The 21514-nt window shown below is 45.5% G+C and overlaps 1 protein-coding gene across 1 annotated transcript in view; it reads left to right on the top strand.

Annotated features, from left to right (window-relative positions):
• LOC135512544 (receptor-type tyrosine-protein phosphatase S-like) overlaps positions 1–21514 on the top strand; it is a 215147-nt gene that overhangs the window by 85976 nt on the left and 107657 nt on the right. The window contains 1 exon segment of the mRNA XM_064934680.1: positions 15141–15329. Within this exon segment, the coding sequence (XP_064790752.1) occupies positions 15141–15329 (189 nt within the window).

Raw genomic sequence — 21514 nt, 5'->3', positions numbered from 1 at the left:
CGTGCGTGCGCGTGCGTGTGCGTGCGTGTATACAGTATGTGTTTTCATGCATGATGCATCTCTCCATTATCTTGGTTTGGCCGGCTCCTTGGCTGCTCTCCGACTCCATCGTGCTTCTGTGGCTCATGGGTAATTGTGTCGTGCTGGGCGGGGCAGAGGTCACCACACTCCAACAACAGACTGAATCAGGAGCCTAATTGGCCAGTTAAGTAAGGCCACCAGTGAAAAGGAAACGCCCGATTGGCTGGGACAGATTTAACAACGAGACAAGTTTACAATTGACCTCTCAACTGGGGTGAGTGAAAGAGAGAGTGATCATATGTTTTGTTAAATGTACAGTTCCCACTTCAATGATCTACACTTGTGTAGTTGTTATATCATTACTTACATGAAAAGCGAATTGTTTCAGTGATAGTCTTAATTTTCGTATCACTCTCATGCTTGTTATTAACACCTGTGAATCAAATGTGACGGAAAGCATGTCGTAAGAGTATAGAGGTAGAGAGAGGAGGAGGAAGTGACATTAGTTTTTTTTCTACGATTTTATAGATTTAAAAAAAATAAACAATACAAAAAATACACATACAAACAGCAACATCATACATACCCTAACCCTAACGCACACCCCCATCTCCAGCACCCGCCTCACTTTCCACCCCGTGGCCTGAAACTTTATCATTTTGTTTCTCTCCATCGCCAACACACTTTCAATATTTAAATAATACATCATTTGATTTGTCCATTGTGTTAATGATGGCGAATGTATTGATTTGTTGATTGAAATGTTTTCAAGATGAGTGATAAGAAGAGAATCGTCCAACCCATCGGGTCTGGAAATATGCAGACAGACGGATTAAAAGTATGTTTACATTGTAATGCTTCTGGCGGCCAACTTTCGAGCTCCGCCCACAGCTTCAGGACTTTATAGCATTCCCAGAAAGCACGGATTATTGAGTCATTATTCGTTTTACACTTAAGACATGACTCTGCCGTTGTGCTGTAGAATTAGTGAATTTTGTCTCTTCTATAATACATTCTATACATTAGTTGATACTGGATTAAGCGTACATTTTTGTAAACTGTAATTTCGTTAGTTATGTTATAACTTCGGGCTCTCGAGTGGCGCAGTGGTCAAAGGCACTGCATCTCAGTGCATAAGGTGTCACTATAGACATCCTGGTTCAATTCCAGGCTGTATCACATCCGGCTGTGATTGGGAGTCCCATAGGGAGGCGCACAATTGGCCCAGCGCTGTCCGGGTTTGGCCGGGGTAGGCCGTCATCGTAAATAAGAATTTGTTCTTAACTGACTTGCCTAATTAAATAAATCTGCCAACATCAGTTACTTTGAAGTCTTGGTTCCAATAGTTTTTTTTATTTTTCTCATAGATAGTCAGTTGGATATGCTCTCTACAAGGTGTTTGTATATCTTCCTTATCATATGAACATCCTTTTCTGACTCAAATAAGATTCCCTCAAGGTTGCTCTGATGACCAAAATATCTCAAATCGACATTTTGTGACATGTAACTTTGAAGTGGCATGTGTTTGAAACCATCTCCATTGGTCAGTCCAAAATTACTTTTGAATTCTGTCATGTCTCCTTTTTCCAAGTGACATATTCAGAAGGTGTAGAAAGAGATACAGGAAAGATGAAGAGGAGACGAAGAGATAAGAAAGAGAAAGGGGGAGGTAAAGGGATGGAAAAACAGAGGGTGCTAAAAGGAGAGGTGTGTGTGTGTGTGTGTGTGTGTGTGTGTGTGTGTGTGTGTGTGTGTGTGTGTGTGTGTGTGTGTGTGTGTGTGTGTGTGTGTGTGTGTGTGTGTGTGTGTGTGTGTGTGGCTCTGCACGCGTGTGTGTGTGTATTCAGGTCTGCGCGTGTGCTTGTGTGCGTGGAGCAGGTGGGTATTGAGTCTTAATAAGACACTGTCAAATATGGTGCAGATCTACCCCCTCCTCCTCTCCTCCCCCTCCTCCTCTCCTCCCTCTCCTCCCTCCTCCTCTGATCCACCTGCTGATCTCACCTTTAGCTCTCCGCCAAGTCCACATGCACTGAGCAGGGGGAGATGGAGAAAGGGAAAACGAGTAGGAACAGGCCATCAATAAATGGGCGCAGAGAGAGAGAGACAGAGAGAGAGAGAGACAGAGAGAGAGAGCAGTGATAAAGCGTTCAAGATGAAAGAAAGACGGGGAGACAGACATAGAGAAACCGACTAACAGACGGACGAACGAGGGGGGGGCGACAAAATAACCAGAGAAAACGAGAGAGAGGAAGAAAGAAAGAAAGAGACATAAGAAAGATGAGAGGGGCCTCCATCTCAGAGGCAACCCTAGCAGACCTCATGTGATTAAGTCTGCAGTGAGCCGGCATTAACACCCAACTGTATGTGCCCACTGTATTATCTCCAAGCCAACTCCCATTCCCACTGCCTCACCTCCCTCCCTCTCTCTCTCAGCTGTGCCACTGCTGCATAATACATGCGTTTAGCACGGTTAAGATCTAGCACAATCTGCTACGGGGCTTTGCCCCGCGTGGCTAGATTTGCGCACACGGCACTATCAACCGAGAGTTGTTCTCCAAACGGGAAATGTCGTTTCCCTATGTTTACGTCCCCATTTGTGTTGTGATAGAGCGATGTAGTGTTGTTGTGCGTTCAGAGTAATACTAGTATTATGAAAGTTTTCTCTTGTGTTACGGGATGATTTGGTTTTTTGAGGTTATGAGGTGGCATTTTAAGTTTTCGCCCGCCCCTTTTTTACCGACATCATCTCTCACTGCTCAGCAGAGAAAACATCCCTCCGTCCATCTCTCACCCAACCCCATTCTCCCCCTCTCATCCTCACTGAGTGCCTCTGGGCTGAATTTGTACGCCAAGTCCCGACTCCCTCCAGCTCCATCTCTCTCCAGCCCCCCTCAGAAAGTGCCTGGGAGACTGGAATTTACCTTTATTTAACCAGGCAAGTCAATTAAGGATAAATTGTTGTTTACAATGACGGCCTTGCGAGAGGCAAAAGGCCTCCTGTGGGGACGGGGCTGGGATAAAAAAAAAAGATAGAGAATGGTTTGGCCAACTCAGTGGCCCTGATTGGTTTATTACTTGGTGTAAAGTTTGGCTAAATGGATCCTGTGTCGGCTGCGCCTCGACGATCCGGGCTAAATTGAAAGATCAGTGTCTCCGGGATTGGTTTTACAAGGGGATAAGTGCTCAATTGTTTGATTGCCCCTGTGACTCTCTGAGTTGAGATCAGACCTTCTGTTTTTCCTCTCTTCAGTTCAGTGCTCTCTTCTTCTTCTTTTTTAACCCTTCTTTAAGCCGAGTATCTCCCTCTTTGCCCGTCATCTCGTTTTTTCACCCCAACCTTATCTGGAGGTGACCAAGCGGATAGACTGTACTGTTACACTCAACCTGCTCTGAAAGGAAAAGGAAAGTGTTGGATAAAGGCGGTTCCCATGGAAACGGGGCTCAATGACGGCCCCTCGGAGGGCTCAGCACATTAACTGTGCTTTTTCTGTATTAGGCTCCCCATTAGCTGCTGCCAAGGCAGCCACTACTTCCTGTGGCCCAAGCAGAAACAACGCAACACATCAATATCTCTCACAAAGACAAGCAGCGATGCGGTCAATCTCTCCTCTACTACTGAGCCAGGAGAGATTGACATGCGTGTTCGTGATATTAGCCCTCTGTGCATATTTAAGGGACAGCTGTGCTGCTCTGTTGTGGGACAACTGTAATTTGCCTATGTCCTTCTTTACACCACTTGACAATATAACTGGGCGGTAAGTCCAGGTGGGATAAAACTAGGTCCTGTAGGACTTGTCTGGTTGATTGTGGTGTCAAGAAAGCAAAGCAGCGCTTTATCACGGACAGACCTCTCCCCATCTTAATAACCAGTTTACAATCTACGGTTACACCAAGCAGGTTAGTCTCCTCAACTTGCTCATTTGCCACATTATTCATTACTAGATTTAGATGAGGGTTTAGTAAATGATTTGTCCCAAATATAATGCTTTTAGTTTTTATATATTTAGGACTAGCTTATTACTAGCCACCCATTCTAAAACTGAATTCATGTCACGTCCTGACCTTAGTTCCTTTTTTAGGTCTCTGTTTTAGTTTGGTCAGGGTGCGAGTTGGGGTGGGCATTCTATGTTTTAGTTCTATGTTTTGTATTTCCGCTTTTGGCCTGGTATGGTTCCCAATCAGAGGCAGCTGTCTATCGTTGTCTCTGATTGAGAACCATACTTAGGTAGCCTGCGTTCCCACAATGACTGTTCGTTTATCATTTTGTTGTTTTTGTTTGTGTATTCATTCTGGATTAAAAGTATTATGGATACCTACCACGCTGCACTTTGGTCCTCTTCTCCTTCCACCAACGAAAACCGTTACACTGCAGCTCTTTGTTAAGGGAGGCAGTGGTTCTTACTTAGCCATCTGATTCAATGAAGGATGGAGCCGAGTTCACCTTTTGGCCCAAAATGTAATTTAAGGTACTCCAAAGCTTTTTAGTATCATCCTAGTACAGTTTATTTGTCTTTAGTCAAATGATTTCACATTATATCAACCATTTCACACATATAACCCAGATACTGGCTTTCTAGAAACTTCCCACAAGAATAGGCTTTAGGTGAGGCAGGCAAACCTGTTGCCATATTATACTTCAGCAGCATTTGGCATGAGATCCTCTCTAAGCATTACAGGAACGTGATTCCGAATAGATACAGCAACACCTCCCCCATTGGCATTCCTGTCTCTTCTATAGATGTTATAACCGTGTGTTGCTACCACTGTATCATCAAATGAACGATCTGAGTTTGAGATATAGCCTGTATATGAATGTTATCTGATGTTAGTAAGTTATTGATTTCATAAACCTTGTTTCTCAGGTTGCATATGTTAATGTAGGCTATTTTTAGCCCTTTTCGGGGTTGCTTGTTTGTTTTTGGTGCTTTCCTGGGAAGCTTTTCAGAGGTAGACATGACAGTGATATTTACATTTGAGTCCACGGTGGGTTTCCTACTAGGGCAAACAGACTCATTGCTAACAGTGCAATTCAGGTCCATAGGCAAATGATTACTGCTGACAATAGCTGTCAGATTGACAGATGTATTCAGGGTAGTTAGGGGAACATAAATTAGGTTACTTACATTGACTGCACTACAGTGTCTACGAGAGGTTATATGCCATTCATGTCCCCTGTTGATGATTATGACAGGGAGGACTGGAGCACTAATAGACCCAGGCCATCAGCCTTTAACCTCTCTAGGGGGTGTAGGATGGTAGCGTCCCACCTGGCCAACATCCAGTGAAATTGCAGTCACAACAGACAGACGAAAAATCCTAAAAGGATCAGTAAAGTTCATAGAAACATGTCAAACGATGTTTAAAATCAATCCTCAGGTTGTTTTTAGTCATAATAATTAATAATATTTCAACCGGACAAAAGCTTTGTCAATATAAAAGGAAAACAAGAAAGGCACGCTCTTGGTCGCACGCATGAAAAACCTCTGGGACACTGCAGTGTCCACTCATTCAGAGTGGTCTTACTCTCTCATTTTTCAGAATACAAGCCTGAAACAATTTCTAAAAACTGTTGACATCTAGTGGAAGCCATAGGAAGTGCAATTTGAGTCCTAAGTCAATGGAATCTGTATAGGCAGTCAATGGAAAACTACACGCATTTTTCTCAGGTTTTCGCCTGCCATTTCAGTTCTGTTATACTCACAGACATGATTTTAACAGTTTTAGAAACTTTGGAGTGTTTTTCTATCCAAATCTACTAATTATATGCATATCCTAGCTTCTGGGCCTGAGTAGCAGGCAGTTTACTTTGTGCACGCTTTTCATCCGGAGGTGAAAATAGTGCCCCCTACCCTATTGAGGTTAAAACAGTTTGCAATGTTGCTGTATATAAATCTGGAGCCCCTGTGGTTAGGTTCAGAACTGTCTCTTTAAAAGAGTGCTGGTTACACCCATAGAAAGTCAAAACTGTCACCAAAGGAGACATTGTTGTTGTACTCATTTAGGGCCACGAGGCAACTGAAACATTCTCGAACCTCTTCGATAGCACGGGAGAGGGTCAGACATAATTATTTTCTTCCCTGTGCTAACGAGGGTGTTTCAAATGATTTTGTAGTCTTCCCTCAGTTCCTTAGATCACCTAAAGCGAAGGTCATTACAACCAACGTGCGTGAAGGTGTTGCCAATATTTGAGTAGTTGGCCAGAACCGTGGGTAGGAGGGAGTTGATTCGGACACTGGCTCCTGGGTGACAGTTGACCTTAGTTGGTCCACAGACCGTTGGCAGGCCGAAATGTCTCACCATTGAGCTGCCAACAATGACAGTGGCCGTGATGGTTGTGAATGAATAAAGAGGAGCTGGGGGAGGCGGCATGGGCCACTGTCCTCAAGAATAAACACGAGTCACTACCCAGGTGATTGACACAGAGGTCACACCAACTGTCACGTTCTGGCAGAACTGATAGGCCTTCAGTTCCCGCACAGGACGCCGTTTCGCTACACAGGATGTGTGGAGGGGAGTGGGAGAAGGGACAGGTTTCGATATCTCCTTGATAATCTCAGTATTTCGCTCTCATTTACCCCGCTCTGAGAATTCCCATAAAGGCTTACATAACAACTGCATTATTGCACAATACAACAAGCCACAGATAGCGCTTATTCCTACCTGCTCTGCCATGAAATATACTATATCCCACTTGCTCTGCCATGAAATATACTATATCCTACCTGCTCTGCCATTGAAATATACAATATCCGCTGTTCCAGACACTATCTCTGGAAGGAACATAGGATGAGAAAAGGGGAGAAAGAAACACAAAAGAGAGACAGAGTGAGGAAGAGAAAAGAGAGTAAAGGAATGGAGATACTATCCGGGACAGCTTTTCCTTGATTGCAGAGCTTCTGTTCGGAAGCGCTGACTCAGCTTGACTGGCTTCATAGTAGCAGCTGTTTAATATTTAAAGAAGCCTCTGCATCCTCCTGCCTTAAAGGGCATTGCCGCACGCAACTCACTGTTGCTCTAGCCCTGCCCGCCGCCTCTTCCTCCTCCTCGGCTGGCACCCGCTCCCTCCGCCAGGCACTGCCGTTGGCACTGGACCATGCAAAATGAACATCTGTTCCCTGAGTGCACTGTTTGCCTTTTCTCCCCGCTCCCTCTGCTCCCTCTTCATCAACTTCGCACTGAGATACTTGTCCGACACTAACCAACGCTCATCCGCATCAGGAGATGAGCGGACTGAACGGAACAGAAGCGTCTTTTCTTACAGAGCCACTGGATGCTAAATGAGCACGGTGTGGATGGTGGTAATTAAAAGCAATGTTGACTTCTGTTGGGTTTTTTGGTAGTTTCTGAACCGAACGGCTCCGAACAAGTTATATTGGGTCATTTACTGTAAGTGTGGGAGTTAAGGGGAGGGTTTGTTTTTATGGCCTTGTCCTATTTTTTTAATAATTTACTTCGTTGTTGTTTCTGGCATGTGCACTGTTGACTGAGTGAAAGTTAAACCACTGTGGCCAATTCTTCCGTCGAGGACCGGTCTTCCCAGGAAATGATGTTGAAATTGAAACCTGGCTTCTTTGCTTTTAAAAGGAAGGGGCAGTCACATAAATATCTCTTGTGTCCTTTCACTATCGCAAAGGAAATGTCCCCTCTTTCCCTCTGGCTTTTTGTCATTCTGGGCACATCCTCTCACGCTTGTCATTTATTTATTCAACCGCTCCAACCGCCCTCCCCATGACACCCCTAATGCCTCCCACCCTGTTATTAGATGCTTAATTGCGCAAAGCCAATGGCCCTACAGGGAAATGTGGCCAATGTCACCCCCAATCATTCACAATTATCATTTGACTCATTTTGGGTTTCAAAACCGTTCAGCTGATTGCGCTGTATACAGTTGGGTTGATCGGGGATACAGGCCTCTGCAAGGCGATGGCCCCTGCTGTCTTCTGCTGTCCCTGGAGAGGTTCAGCGGGGAGCTCAAAGCTCTAAGCTCAAATCATGGTTGTTTCGGCTCCGGCTGCAGAATGGGCTTAGAGAGGGCTCTCTGAATAGGCCTCTCTCTTCCAGGTGAATGAAGTCTTCTCATGCAGCCTCGCTGGCCGTGGGCCTCCAAGCTTGCATTGTTGTACGGAGAACGAACAGGCATTTTTTGTAATTCCTTTGGTGTGTTTCACACTGTTTAAAGCATTCGTTATTGACTGGGGGGGTGTCAACAATTGAACTGAAATTCTACCCCTTGAAACACAGATATAGGTAATAAGGCCAATGTTGTAGTAAATAGTTCTGTGTATTTGGCCTACTAATCGAAAGGAAGTTGTTTAATTGGCAAACCTGCAGGTGTGTCATGCAAGTGAAAGCCCATGCCGTGAGGTGCCCCCTGCCGAATGCAACTTGACTGATCGATGTCGTGTCTCTCAGAGGACAGGCATTTCTTCTAATGGCCCGGCCTCATCTCTTGTCTCCCCTTGAGTTCCCCTGTCTAACCCTGGGCCACTCAGGAACCCGGGCGAGCTGGCACGCTGGGCGATGCTTCACTAGTTCAATGGCTGAAAAAGAGTATAGCTTTTTTTTTCCTCTCTCAAATTTGGTACTGCCACCTCGCAGGCAGGAGATGGGTCGGAGCTGTCCCGGGCAATTACTTCTCTCTTGTCTTTTGCTGAGGTAGGGAAAGGGGGCGGCCTGCGTTAGCCTGTGTTGGACTCAGCTGTGAAGTGCGGAAGCTGCTGAACATAGCCTCTGGCCCTGAGAGCCTTTGACATAAAGGCTTTTGGCTGTCAGTGCTGGTGGTCAGGCTGTAGTTCTGTATCTCAAAGTGCTGTATGGGGTATAAAGTTCAGCTCAATTGAGGTTGTTGGGAGGAAGAGGAAGTGCGGTGAGAGTTCAAAGTAGGGAAATGTGAAGACCTTTGGCACTTCAGTCCACCCTGTTTTCCTGGATTCTCACTTCTCGGGCACCCAATAGCATTCACTGAAACAAGTCCACATTTAGGCTTCAGACGTGACAAATGTGTAGCCCCAGAGGCTATAGCTGTGGTTATTATTGGACGTGGCTTTCGAAGAAGAAAAAAAACTGCTACTGGGCTGCCGTTACAGTGGTAGGAACACACTTTGCTTGTGGCAAAGGCTTCTTACAGTTTGGCCAGTTGTGATGATAGCTTTACAAGTGCGGCCTAATAAGGTTGTATTCTGGGTTTACAGGGATCTGGACAGTGTCTGTGGAGCACTCACAGCACCGCTTCATACGCCAGAGGAAAGTTATCTTCACAGTGAGGGGACTGTTGAATTGACGAGCACAAGAGCTGAAAAGCTGCTGAGGCCACAGTCCGTCAATCAGAATGGAAGTGTAAACCGCTCTCCTAAAACAGATACACTGTGGCACCCCCTGCGACCGCTATCTTCAAAAAGCTGACCCGACAAAAACTCGTTCAAACTGCAATCTGGAGCGGCTCCAAACTTTTTTCTCCCCTACATTTTGAGATTTGGATGTAAATTCCGCTCTTGGTCCCGCGGTAAGCGTGAAGAATACCAATAGGCGCCGGTCACCTCTCAGAGCATGCAGACTGTGAAAATGCAGTGAGAGGAGAGGAGAGGTTGAGCGCATGCTGCATAATACCCATTATCTACCTGAGATTGGAGTCCAAAGGGGAGCACGACGAAGAGGCCGTGATTAGTTTTCCTACGCTGCTTCCCTCCCCTCTCCCCTTGTGGCGGTCCATGCTGACACAGGCGCAGCCAAAAAACGTCGCTACCCAGGACCCCCTGAAAGACCTGGCTTCCCACTTTGCCCGCTTCTGCCAATCCCCCTACCGTTCCCCTACAAACAATCTTCAGCCTCACCAGCCGACCCTCTCTCGCTCTCTCTCTCTCCACTGTTCCCTGGGCGCCGAAGACGTGGATGTCGATTAAGGGAGCCCCCCCCCCCCGCACTTCTCTGATTCAGAGGGGTAGGGTTAAATGCGGAAGACACATCTCAGTTGAAGGCATTCAGTTGTACAGCTGACTAGGTATCAACCTTACCCTTTCCCTTTCTTTCTTTCCCGCTCTCTAAATTGAATTACATGAAATTCAAATTGCTTTATTGGCATTATGTAACAAAGTACATATTGCCACAGCGTACTTTGGAAATGAGGTTATTAATTTGCAATATAATGAAAATAACAACAATAGTGATCAAGATTGTCAACGGGACAACCAGTAACAACAATAATCAAGTTTAAAGGACTGTGCGCCAGTGTCCTAGCTAGCTAGCAGCTTCAATGGCAGTGGGCACGGCATGTCGTAAGTGACGAAGAGTGAGCCCAGCATGTAGTGGGAGGGGCATGTAGTAAATGCAGTCTGCAGATGGACCCTTCTCCCTAGCCTGCTTCAGTGGCCGTGTTGCTATGGTTACCACCAGTAAACAGTTGGAGCTAGTTAGTAAGTCCGAACAGCTGGGGCTGCAGAATAGTTAAATGTGGCTAAGGCTATGGTAATACTGAGGCTTCTCTCTCTCTCTCTCTCTCTCTCTCTCTCTCTCTCTCTCTCTCTCTCTCTCTCTCTCTCTCTCTCTCTCTCTCATTTTCAATTAAATTAGCTTTATTGGCGTAACAATGTACATATTGCCAAAGCTTATTTTGGATATTTACAAAATAAAAATAAATTAAAATGAGAATCAAAATTGTCAACGGGACAACAGTAACAACAATAACCAAGGGTCAAAATAACCATACATTCAACAATAACAATAAGCATACAGTAGAGTACATGTGCAGGTTGACTGGTCTGTCAGACACTGTCCCTCAACTTATGGCAGGTTTTAGATGTTTCCAAACCCGAATTGCTCTTTTTTGAGTTTTTATTATTTGTGGATATTGGCCTAATTCTGCCCTGCATGCATCGTTTATAGTTTTCCTCTGGACATGTCGGAGAATCTTACAGAACTCTGCATGCAGAATGTTTGTCCCATTTGATGAAATCTTGTTTTGCAAGTGGACCCCCCCTCTCTCTCTCTCTCCTCTCCCTCTCTCTCTCTCTCTCTCTCTCTCTCTCTCTCTCTCTCTCTCTCTCTCTCTCTCTCTCTCTGTGTGTGTGTGTCTCTGCAGCCCCAGCACTCATCCCTCCCTCTCTACCCTCTCTCCCTCCACAGTCTCTCTGTGATATTCATGTACAGCCTTTTCTAAAGCCCCATTGCTGGCTGTGGTGAGGGGTAATCAGTTAACCTGATTATGCCACTGATGAAATTAAATCATTTCGGTAAGTGAAAATAATAATATGAGTAATAAGTGCGGGGGAGTGAGGTTCACCGGTGACATTCGCTGCAGTCCCCTGGCTTACGCTGGGAAAGTGTTGTTTTTTTCCCCCCAACCTCTTTCGGGATGGTAATAGATGGAGCTTTGATGCCAGCCTATCAGAAAGGGTGACAGAATCGTTTGCAGAATCGTTTGCTTCATTAGCTACTCTATAAAGTTGCATTTTACACCCTGTCCGCTCTGATTCACAAGTCCAGGTCAGGAGAAGTGGAATGATTTGAGTGTAAATGATGGGTGTAAAAACTCCATCTCAAGATGACCGTCTCGTGTGGGCCGTAGCTCGCAGAAGACGGGAAGCGGGACGTGACAGCAGGCGCGAGTCCACAGATGTCGTGTCCGTCATGCGGCTGCTAAGCTTTACCTATCAGATTAAAGGCTTTGCACCTGTCTCTTGCGTAATAACATTCAAGAGCGCAGCACAATTAAAGACAATTACGGATAATGAGCGCCATCCCTGCTTTGCGCCGCCACTTTGCGGGTCCTCAGCCAGCTGTTGGATGGCGTAGATAACATATGTAATCCAACATTGCGATCGTCATAATTACACCATTTTCAGACGCTCAGCCTCTGAGGATGGCCAGGGTCAGACTAAGCTGCCCAGATACCAATTCCTCTGCAAGAGCACCAACACGTAATTGCAAGGCACTGCCAATTTCAAGCATCAATGGGACACGTGTTTTCTAAAAGCGACAGTAAACAAAAGCCCTCTACAAATATGGGGGCGACAACTGGTTTGCATGCTGGGTAAAGTATGCTTTCAACGTCCCCCCTCTCCTGCGAAAGCCAATGTAACCGCTGAGTGATCGGAGATGTTTTTACTGTAATGGATAAGGTTCGTTTGAAATCTCTCCAATTAAGGATAGATGTGGAGGTTAGTGCATTAGCCGTAGCCCTAAAACAAAAACAGGCATGGCAGGACTGCGGAGCTGACCCGGGCGGGGGTGTACTTGCTACCTGTGTAAAAAATCCAGTGGCCGCATGGCTGACGAACGCATGATGATGAGCGTTCGGACACCCTTCTGGCGAATTAAACAATGGCTTTGTGCAACTGACCGATCGGGTCGCAGCAGGGCTGATTTGATTTGTTCCGGAGAGTTGCCATTGCGGAGAACACCAGTCATACACAAATATAATCGATGCCAGTCCTAGGACGCCCCCAGGGAAACTCTGGGTACAATCAACTCTCGTCATTGTCTGCTCTCCCTCCCTCTCTCTCTCTCTCTCTCTCTCTCTGTCTTTTCCTTTCCCTCTCTCAGGCTGGCTGACCCTGAACTAACATTCTTTTTTTTAAACAGTGATTTATTTATTCTTGCATGGCAGGTTCTATCGGCAGGGGAGATTGTATCCACCAACAATCCCGGGGAAGCTAATAGCTTCCGCATGGTATTTACCAAGGAGGGAGATTTTCCGACTGCTGTCTCCGAAACTGGGAACGGCGGGTAATGATAGTGTAATTGCTCTGTGATTCCTCCACCCCGGTACTTTTTTGTTGTCCGACTGCTCGTTCGTTCCGTTTACCCACCATCCGCCACTCCGAGCTCCTCTCGACATCTCTGCACTGATCCCTGCGTCACCCGCCCAATTGAATTATACTCAAAACCAAATTACTCGTCGTATGTTCTCGTGGCTTCATTTACTACTAGATGTGGTTCGAGGAGTCGCTCTCCCACTTCCAGGCCGTTGAGGCGAACTCAATGTGTTGTAAAGCGTGGATGGATGCTCAACGTCAGACATCTCCGAGAGCCTCCTGGAGAAGCAGCATAGCCTGCCTCTTGTGGGGGAAAACACCTGGTCTGTCCTGCCAGTATAACCGGAGGGGGTAGCGTAGTCCCACAACTCTCAACGCGTCTAACACATAGTACATTGATGTCACAGAGGGACTAGTAGAGAGCGAGAGAGTAAGGGAGACTCACACAGCTCTGTCCCATCTTCAAGTGTGGGATGAAATACAGGCTCGCTGCAGTGTTCAGCCCTCAGGGGAACCGCAGTACAAAGAGATCATACATCAGCATTCGTTAATAATCAATGGGGAGGATTCGGCACGGAGCCTAAAACAGCACAAATGCCTCTCATTCTTTTGAACCAAATACTGAAATATTTAGTCTTCTCTGCTGGTGTCAGTACCCATGCTTGGAAGTCTGTGAGGGGGCCTACTTTAGAGGACTCTCGCTCATGCTTTCTCTCTCTGTCTGTTTCTCACTCATCTTCACTCTCTTTCTCTCCAACCTCACTTTTTTCTCTCTCATTCTCTCTCTTCCTCTCGGATAATCTCTATCTCTCTCTTATTCACCCGGGATAGCTGCTTACCCCTGCTTGTACCACTCTTCTCCGTGACTCAAACTATACTGACTTATTTCCTCAATCAAGCGGTCTCCAGGAGTTGACATAACCGTCATCATGTCTGGCAGTTCATGTGAGGTCATTGTCCGTACTCTGAAGATAAGAGATGACCTCTGCTGTAAGGTTGACCCTGTTTTTCCTTCACAGCTGGCTCAGTAGCCGGAGGCGTCTGATGCATATTACACTGCAGGGGGTAGTCCCAGGTTCTCAATGCCCAACCGTGAGTCACGACTCAGCTCTTCTGAGTAGAGGTCAGGCATGAAGACGCTCCAGAGCCCATGTCCAGAAGACGATCAACAATGGGAGATTCCCCATTCTAATAACAATTAGCATTAAATGCACTGCTAGTTGTGAACCTCTTAACTAGCCCCTCGTTGCTTGATAGCGCTAAATTGGTTCAGCGTGCATGACCAAGTACTACAGTAATTGCTAAATTGCCACAGTGTAAAACAACTGAATGTCTAATGAGCCTGCTAGTGCTGTATGTGTTCCCTCCCTGTTCGAAAGTGCGCTTTGACTAGCATTACTAGTGTTTGTTTATGGAAAGACCAGTGGTGATAGACAAGGCACTTCTCTAATCGTAGCCGTGAGTGTTGTTGTGTCTTGGAGTGTGGTTGGGGTGGGCTTGGTGGTACACAACGGGCACAAGCTGTTGTTTATATTTGTTTGAATACTCACTCACAGGTACTTGAAATTCAGGCTGGGTATTCTGTATTCTAATTGGTCAGCTGTGTTTGTGTGGGTTGCCGCGCCTCCTCAGATTGGCTCAGCCCAATATACCCATTTAGAATGAGGAAGTAAGAGGCTGTTTCTGGGATTACAAAACATTTGCTGGTCAGGTTTGCTTTTTCCCTCCTCGGGAGTCGGGTTCCAGTGTCTCCCGTCCCCTGGTGAGTAAGGCCAGGACTTCTTGGGCCTCAGAGGAGTGTAGTTTTGTGGGTTTATCAATTATGATCCCAATATGCTCTATTGGTTTATCGGAGTTGATCTGTCTCTGCGCCGAGCGTAATCCCAAACTCTAGAGGTGGAGCTATCTGCTGTTGTTCAGATGAGGATATTCGGTGACTGAATGGCCACTGTCCTTTAGGCCTGTGATAAAGCATATTAGAAGATACAGTTAGGGTACTTACTGATCTGTCATCAGGTTATACAATCATGATATTTAAGGAAGTATTGTTTAAAAATATATATATAATTAATATCCTTCATGCTATTTTCTTCCCTATGTGTAAAGTAGAGGTATGTGGATAAAGCTGTGTTAGAATGAGTACAGTGATCACTCTGGTGACTCTCACGGAACACAGCCTCCATTTGAATTAGCCACATTAAAGCAGGACATGTATTGCTTTAACCAACTACCTAAGAGTGTTGATGAACGATAGCCATTTAGGTACTCTTGCACTCACCGTGGAGTCGTGCTACTGCAGTAGCGATGTAGCTAGTCAATTAATTTCACCGGTATACATAACCATGTCTCTTTCCTTTGTCCCCTCTACAGAGGACTTGCTCCCGACAGGATTCCCCAACATAGACATGGGTCCCCAGCTCAAAGTGGTGGAGCGCACACGGACGGCCACCATGCTTTGTGCTGCCAGCGGCAACCCTGATCCAGAAATCACCTGGTTCAAGGACTTCCTGCCCATAGACCCCAACGCAAGTAACGGGCGAATCAAACAGCTGCGCTCAGGTAAGGAAGTGATGCACTTTTTGCTTGACTTTCTATGTCCTGTTGCTTAGCTACACCTTCAGCTTCCCCGATTGATTTTGAAGGATTTTGAAATGGTACAAAAAAAGTGAGCGCACACGATTCAGTGAACGCACACGATTCAGTTTGTGAGCGCTATAGCTTAGCCCTGAAATGTTATGATTGATACACGATGACTGGCAGGATGATTTTGGGCTTGATACTGTTCAATACCTCTGATCGAGGGCAGGACTCACTCAAAAAGGCTTCACTAGGACTCAGAAATGTGTCACAGAGAGAGAAAGAGAGGCTTGGTCTAGATGCTACCGCCACAATACTGTAAGAGGTGCCGCCGTTGATTCAACTTTATTGAGAGACCCAGTAAATAAAAAGTATAATTATATACCTAATTAAATGACAGCCCAAGAGAGGCCCCGGGCAACAGGGGGTAGACATTGTGGGTCGATGATTTGTCACCATCAGAAAAATCCAATGCATCCCATTTGATTTGCAGCTGCTAATGTAAAAGGGTGAACAACACTAAATAAAGTGTCTGTTGCAATCGAGTTCTTGCCCTATTTATGATCCCTGCGAACTATGCACAAAAACACTTGATTTGTATCCACTTTTAAGGCTGGCTAGATATGACCGAAATAGAAAATTGCAGTTTTTAAGGACCTTTGACTCTTGGAAATGTAGCAAACAACAAATGCCTGTTTTCTATGACCTTTGGCCTGCAAGACGTTGTAGCTGAAAATATACACTTCAATTTCACCACAAGAAATCCCATGGTGTCAAAAGAAAGTGTTAGCTCACTTAGATGATGTTGTACAACTTTCCGAGTGCTCCGTGTCCTGGTGTTAGTGGACAGGGTTTACCCTGTGGGGGTATCAGGAGCTCTCCGAGTGCTTTGGAGTGCCGAGGTTGTGTGCAAAATGCTCTTGACTTCACTATCTGAGGACAGCAATCCACTGTAGGAGATTCCTAGGAAGCTTAACTTATGTTAATGTTTAGGGTCTAGAGCTCATTTTAGCACACAGTCAGGGCTCTCCCTGGGCTCTAACCATAGGAGGCACATTCATTTTTCGATTGTACGGACAACCATGCATACTGAAACATGATTCGGCTTGACATCCTGAGATGTTTGTGTGTTTGCACCTTTTTGCTCATAGTGAGGCTCAAAGAGTTTCAGAGAAAGGTGGGTGCGGTGGGTTGGTACAGTATTTTTGTCTCGTGAGCTGTCTGATATTGTACACCTCTACCCCGTGTTTGCGTCTCTCACTTGTCTCTCTGTTTCACAATGTCTTTACTTTTCTCTGCACGTCTGCTTTTTGCACCCAGAGCGGATTGCCTCGCTGTATCTCTGTGTGTGTTGTGTCTTGTCTGTCGGTTGAAACGATGACGTGTCACTCTGAACACACATCATGCAGATTTCAACAAACTCCATTTGACCTTCAGCAGACCCACAACAGTTCTCACAACTAAACAATAACAATAACAATAACAAAACGGGAGAGCAAAATAACTAATTCAACCAAATAACTAATTCGATAACCTGAAGTTGAACTCTATTCGATAATTAAAGTGTCTAAAATGTAAAAATGTACTTCCAATTTTATAAATACATACAAATACATTGGTTAATACTTTGTCCCTGATATGCATCACAGATGTTTTACCTCCTGGCATTTTACAATGAATAAGGCATTTGGCAAATTACATTTTGTCAAGTAACAGTAATAAAGCCAGAAGAATGAAATAAAGTGTAATTAAATACAATTTTAACATTTTAGATTTTAAGTACGGCAGTTCTACACACAAGTAAAGAAGTGCTACATTTACTCAATGCTAACATCTTCACTACCTGAACGCCTGTGTGAAAATGACATTTTGTGTGAAAAATGTCGTGTAATATTTGCCTTCTCGGGTAATAAAAAACCCACCTAAACAGTGTAATTCCAGAACTCTATCTGGTACTACTCCCAGAGTAAAACCAAACCGTAAAATAAATTGTTCTGTTTTTCCTTCTTTTGTTTGTTTTTCTGTTCCCTTTATAATTTTCAGAAGCCTTTGGTAAGTGTCTAAGTCCACAAGCCCCCCCCCCCACTGTCCCCGAAGCAGATGGCATTTTAGCTACTTTTAAAATGCATGTCCCACGTCCTCTCCCCCACCTTCTTCCTCCCCATCTTCTCCCCTCTGTCCTTTTCCTACCCTCCCTTTTTTTTTACATTTAAAAAAACAACATTTTTCTCTATTCCCTCCCACTAATGTGAACCGTCTTTGGCTCCCAGATTTGAGTAGAAAGGTGAAACAAGGACAGGAACCTGGGTGGGGTGTGTGTTTGTGTGTCCCACACACTTTTCACCCTCTACTTAAAAACAGTACTATGTTGGCCAAGCTACTCCCACCTCCTCTGGTTCTATGTAGACAGTTTCAAATGCTCTGGCGTAGAAGTTTGACTTGATTATTGAGGTGCAGGACAATGAGATGAGTGTACGATTATAAAAATATTAAGATGACCTAAAAATCTTAATATTAAATTTGTCCCACCAACACAAACACACACACACACACATAAGAAAGAACAGTCGAGGGCTTCAGTGAACCTGTCTAAAAAGGCTTGGAAAGTGTAGTGGTGACGGGGTGAATTGGAGTTCTTTCCAGGTTTTGGGGGCATTGCAGGAGCGTTGTGTGGCGGAACCTTCCAGCCCCCACGCTGTGGCCAGCTCGACCTTCCCTTCTGTGCCAAATATTTTCTCAAGAAATACTGTCGCTGCTGCCCAGTACTCCCCCACTGTCTTTTAAAGCTTCGTAGCCCTTTTTTTGGGATGGTTATTTACCACATTTCTACACTACTGATTTTATCAGAGGCCTGCGTTTTATATAACTCTATTATATTTTGGGGCAAATTAAAGGGCGTTTCAAATTCATGCCTAGTTGCCTGGTATAAAGGCATGTTCTAGCGATGATAGCTTTGGGGCCCGACTCTGTTGAAGACTGCTTGCTGTTGCTACTGCAGACCCCAGTCCACCAGCAAGCTGAATTTATGCTGATGAGCAAAGGCCTGCGCACCCAAACCCCCTCAGCTGCGATCATTTCCAGTCAAGCAGCTGAACTCTCATCTTTAATTCCCCTTTTCAAAAGGAACGGAGCAGACGCTTCAAACGCTCAAGGTAGAAGAAATACTTCAATATTGTTTCTCTCTTGAGGTGTGAGAGATGCGTTTCGGATTCCATCTTTGTTCAGTGAAGTTCGGAGGTTGGTGCTTTTTTTCTCCGCCGAGTACGCCATGCCTCTCTCCGTTTGTTTAAAGCCGAGGCATTCATTAACTTTTCGTTTTGGTGCCAGGCATCTCTTCGTCAGTGATATATGGGAACGTATCCAGGTGTGTGTACAGCACTCCTGACACTGCCGGCAGTGCCCTTGGAGACATGCATTTTTAAAAGCAGAGGAAGAAAGCTAGAAAAGTTCCCATGGTGGTTAAACTTCCTGAATAGGGGCTGTCTTTTTTTTGCCTTTGCGTGATCTGGTTGCCGGTTGGCTGTTGCTGTAGCCACTTGATTTAGCTGCAGGCAGACTTGACCCAGGGGCGATTCTGAGATTGATGGGTCCCCCAATGTGGATTGGGGGGTTGGGGGTGGGGGGTGGGGAGTACTGAGCGTTCAGCAGCTTACTCTTACCCCGTCCCTCACAAACACACACTACCATCCCAGTATCACATGCCACTGTGTTTACCATGTACAAAGATGGCGATTTTATAGCCAGATAAAAAAAACATGAGCTGCATTTGGACGCAGCTCGTGTAGTGTTGAGCCTCTGGAGACAGTGCTGACTGCTGTGCTGGCAGAGCTGTGATATTTGCATGCAGAATCCCCGAGGTGAGTTCCTCTGGAGGTGTGAAGGAGGCCTGACATTTCTCTCCCGTCCCCATGGCTCCTGACCCCAGGCCCTCGCTGGCCTTGTCAGGCCGGGCAGATTAGCGAGAGAGAAGCGAGGGAGGGAAAGGGGGAGCGAGAGTAACGTGGGATGCGTACATATTCTTAAAGAATGAGGTCTCTATTCAGTCTTTTTGAAGCATGGTTTTGGCATATGACAGGTTTGGCCCTAAGATACTGGACGGTTCGGCGCTACAAGCCTGCTGTGGACTTTTTTCTACACACACACACACACACACACGCGCACATACAAATTCTGAAATACTAATGTGCATATACACACATCATAGAAACAAATGGTGGGCAAGCACAGATGCACTAAACATCACAGAACATCATCCAGGGGCAGGGATAGAACAGTAGGAGCTGGCATGATTCAGTCAGACAGATGTACAGATGTGGTGGCGACCAGGTGTTGTAACATCCAGGGTGCCAGGAGCCCAGAGGGGTCTCCATGGACACGAAAAGGTCATCCAGACATCCGGGGGGGGTCAAACCAGCCCACTTTTTTCCACACCTTTTCCCACTCCACCTAGCCACATCCACAACAATCCTTTTTTTTTTGCTCCACATGTAGCATTTTACACACACGGTTGGAGGCGTTATGCAGAGTCAATGATGCCACTGCTGGCGATTGCACAGAAGGTCATTGGCCGTTAAGGTACATTTAAGTCACTCTCACCTTAAGCCGATCTAGCCACAGTTCACCGGAGCTTAAAATCAGAGTTTATGACTTGCGTGTATTTACTGTAATAATACATGTGGATCTGGATTGGTGCCACGCACACAGACTGATTTTCATCGTCCTTAGAGGTCAAGCTCAACCAGAGCCCTTCGGTGTTTTTAATTTACATATGCGTCGGCATTGTAAATGCATAGTTAGTCTCTTGAGCACTGACGTTTTAGATTTTTCCTAATTTTCAGAGATTAACAAGTCATTCCTTCACTTAGGCTCTGAGAGAAGGATACATCCTATAGTTAGTATTTTTTTATTTCCCTGTTTCCTTTCTGCTCCCTTTTCTTTACTTTCAGATATGTTTTGTGAAAATGATCATTACATTGTAGGTTTTGATGTTTCTTTCAGACCAAATCGCTTTAAATCTTCCTATCCCCTCTTTTTTTGACTCAGGATCCACAGTTGACAATCCTTGCTTTACAAACATACTTTATTAACCTTAACCTAACCTAACCAAACCTAACCTTAACCAACCTAACCCTCACCTAACCAAACCTGAAATCGTAACGTCTTACTCCTAACTAAAGTTCTGACTTCACTGGAGAACAAATAAATCCACAAGCTTCCTGCTACCCTTAAACTCTAACTCTAACAACTTAACATACCCAAACCCTGTCTCCCTTGTCTGTGTTGTTGGATATCTCTTATATGAGCATTTTAAAAGGATGAAATGTTTTGCCAGATTTTCGAAGAACCTGCAAGTGATATATTTCTGGGACTGGAACATCCACGGAGAATCGAAAACCATGCAAAACATCCAAGCTCAACACTCAAACCTCCCCACTGCTGGAAGAACAAAGGAGCACTCTGTACCCAGAGCAGGAACAGTCGCCCTGAAACAGAAGCCGTTATAAATCATGTCTGTGGTTCCAACATTGCGGTGGCTTCCTTGCTGCATAGTCTCGCCTCACACTTAGCTTCTCTGTAGTGACCAGCTATGAAAGACAGAGGATAGTTTTTGTGTCTGTGATTCTAGCTCCCTGTAGTCACACTGGCACAGAGGCCATGGCTGTAGTGTCAGCCACAACAGGCTGCATTAACCTTTGACCCCTGCGCGGTGTGCCGCAGGCCTGGGCGCTAAATAGGGCACCTCCGCTGGGCTTGCGCCGCCCTGGTGGCACTCTCAGGGGGTAGCCCAGGGCAGAACACTGTCAGTCTGCTGTTTTGACTCATCCAGAGAGGGAGGGAGATAGAAATACAGGAGAAAGAGGGAGCAAGAGTGGCACGAAAAAGAGGGGAAGAGCATTGAAGAGAAAGGGAAGGCGAAAGTGTGAGAGGAAAAAGAGCAAGGAAAAAAAGAGATTGCACGAGTAAAAAGGGACAACGGCAGAGACTAAAAAGAATAGTAAGAGAGTAAGAAAGAAAGACCGGAGTTAGGTTGGCTCTCTTTTCCCACTCACGTCTCTGTTCCAGGGGGACCTACAGTACGTTAGGTAGCAGCTCAGAACTCCAGGAGAGCCACGCTACCCTCCCAATTAGGTGCCAAACCCAATGCTCATTACAGTTCCTATCCTCTG

The sequence above is a fragment of the Oncorhynchus masou genome, chromosome 24, assembly GCF_036934945.1.
Source record: "Oncorhynchus masou masou isolate Uvic2021 chromosome 24, UVic_Omas_1.1, whole genome shotgun sequence".
In the NCBI taxonomy this organism is placed as follows: Eukaryota; Metazoa; Chordata; class Actinopteri; order Salmoniformes; family Salmonidae; genus Oncorhynchus; species Oncorhynchus masou.
The sequence above is the reverse complement of the archived record's forward strand: the minus strand, read 5'-3'. Positions and strand labels throughout refer to the sequence as shown.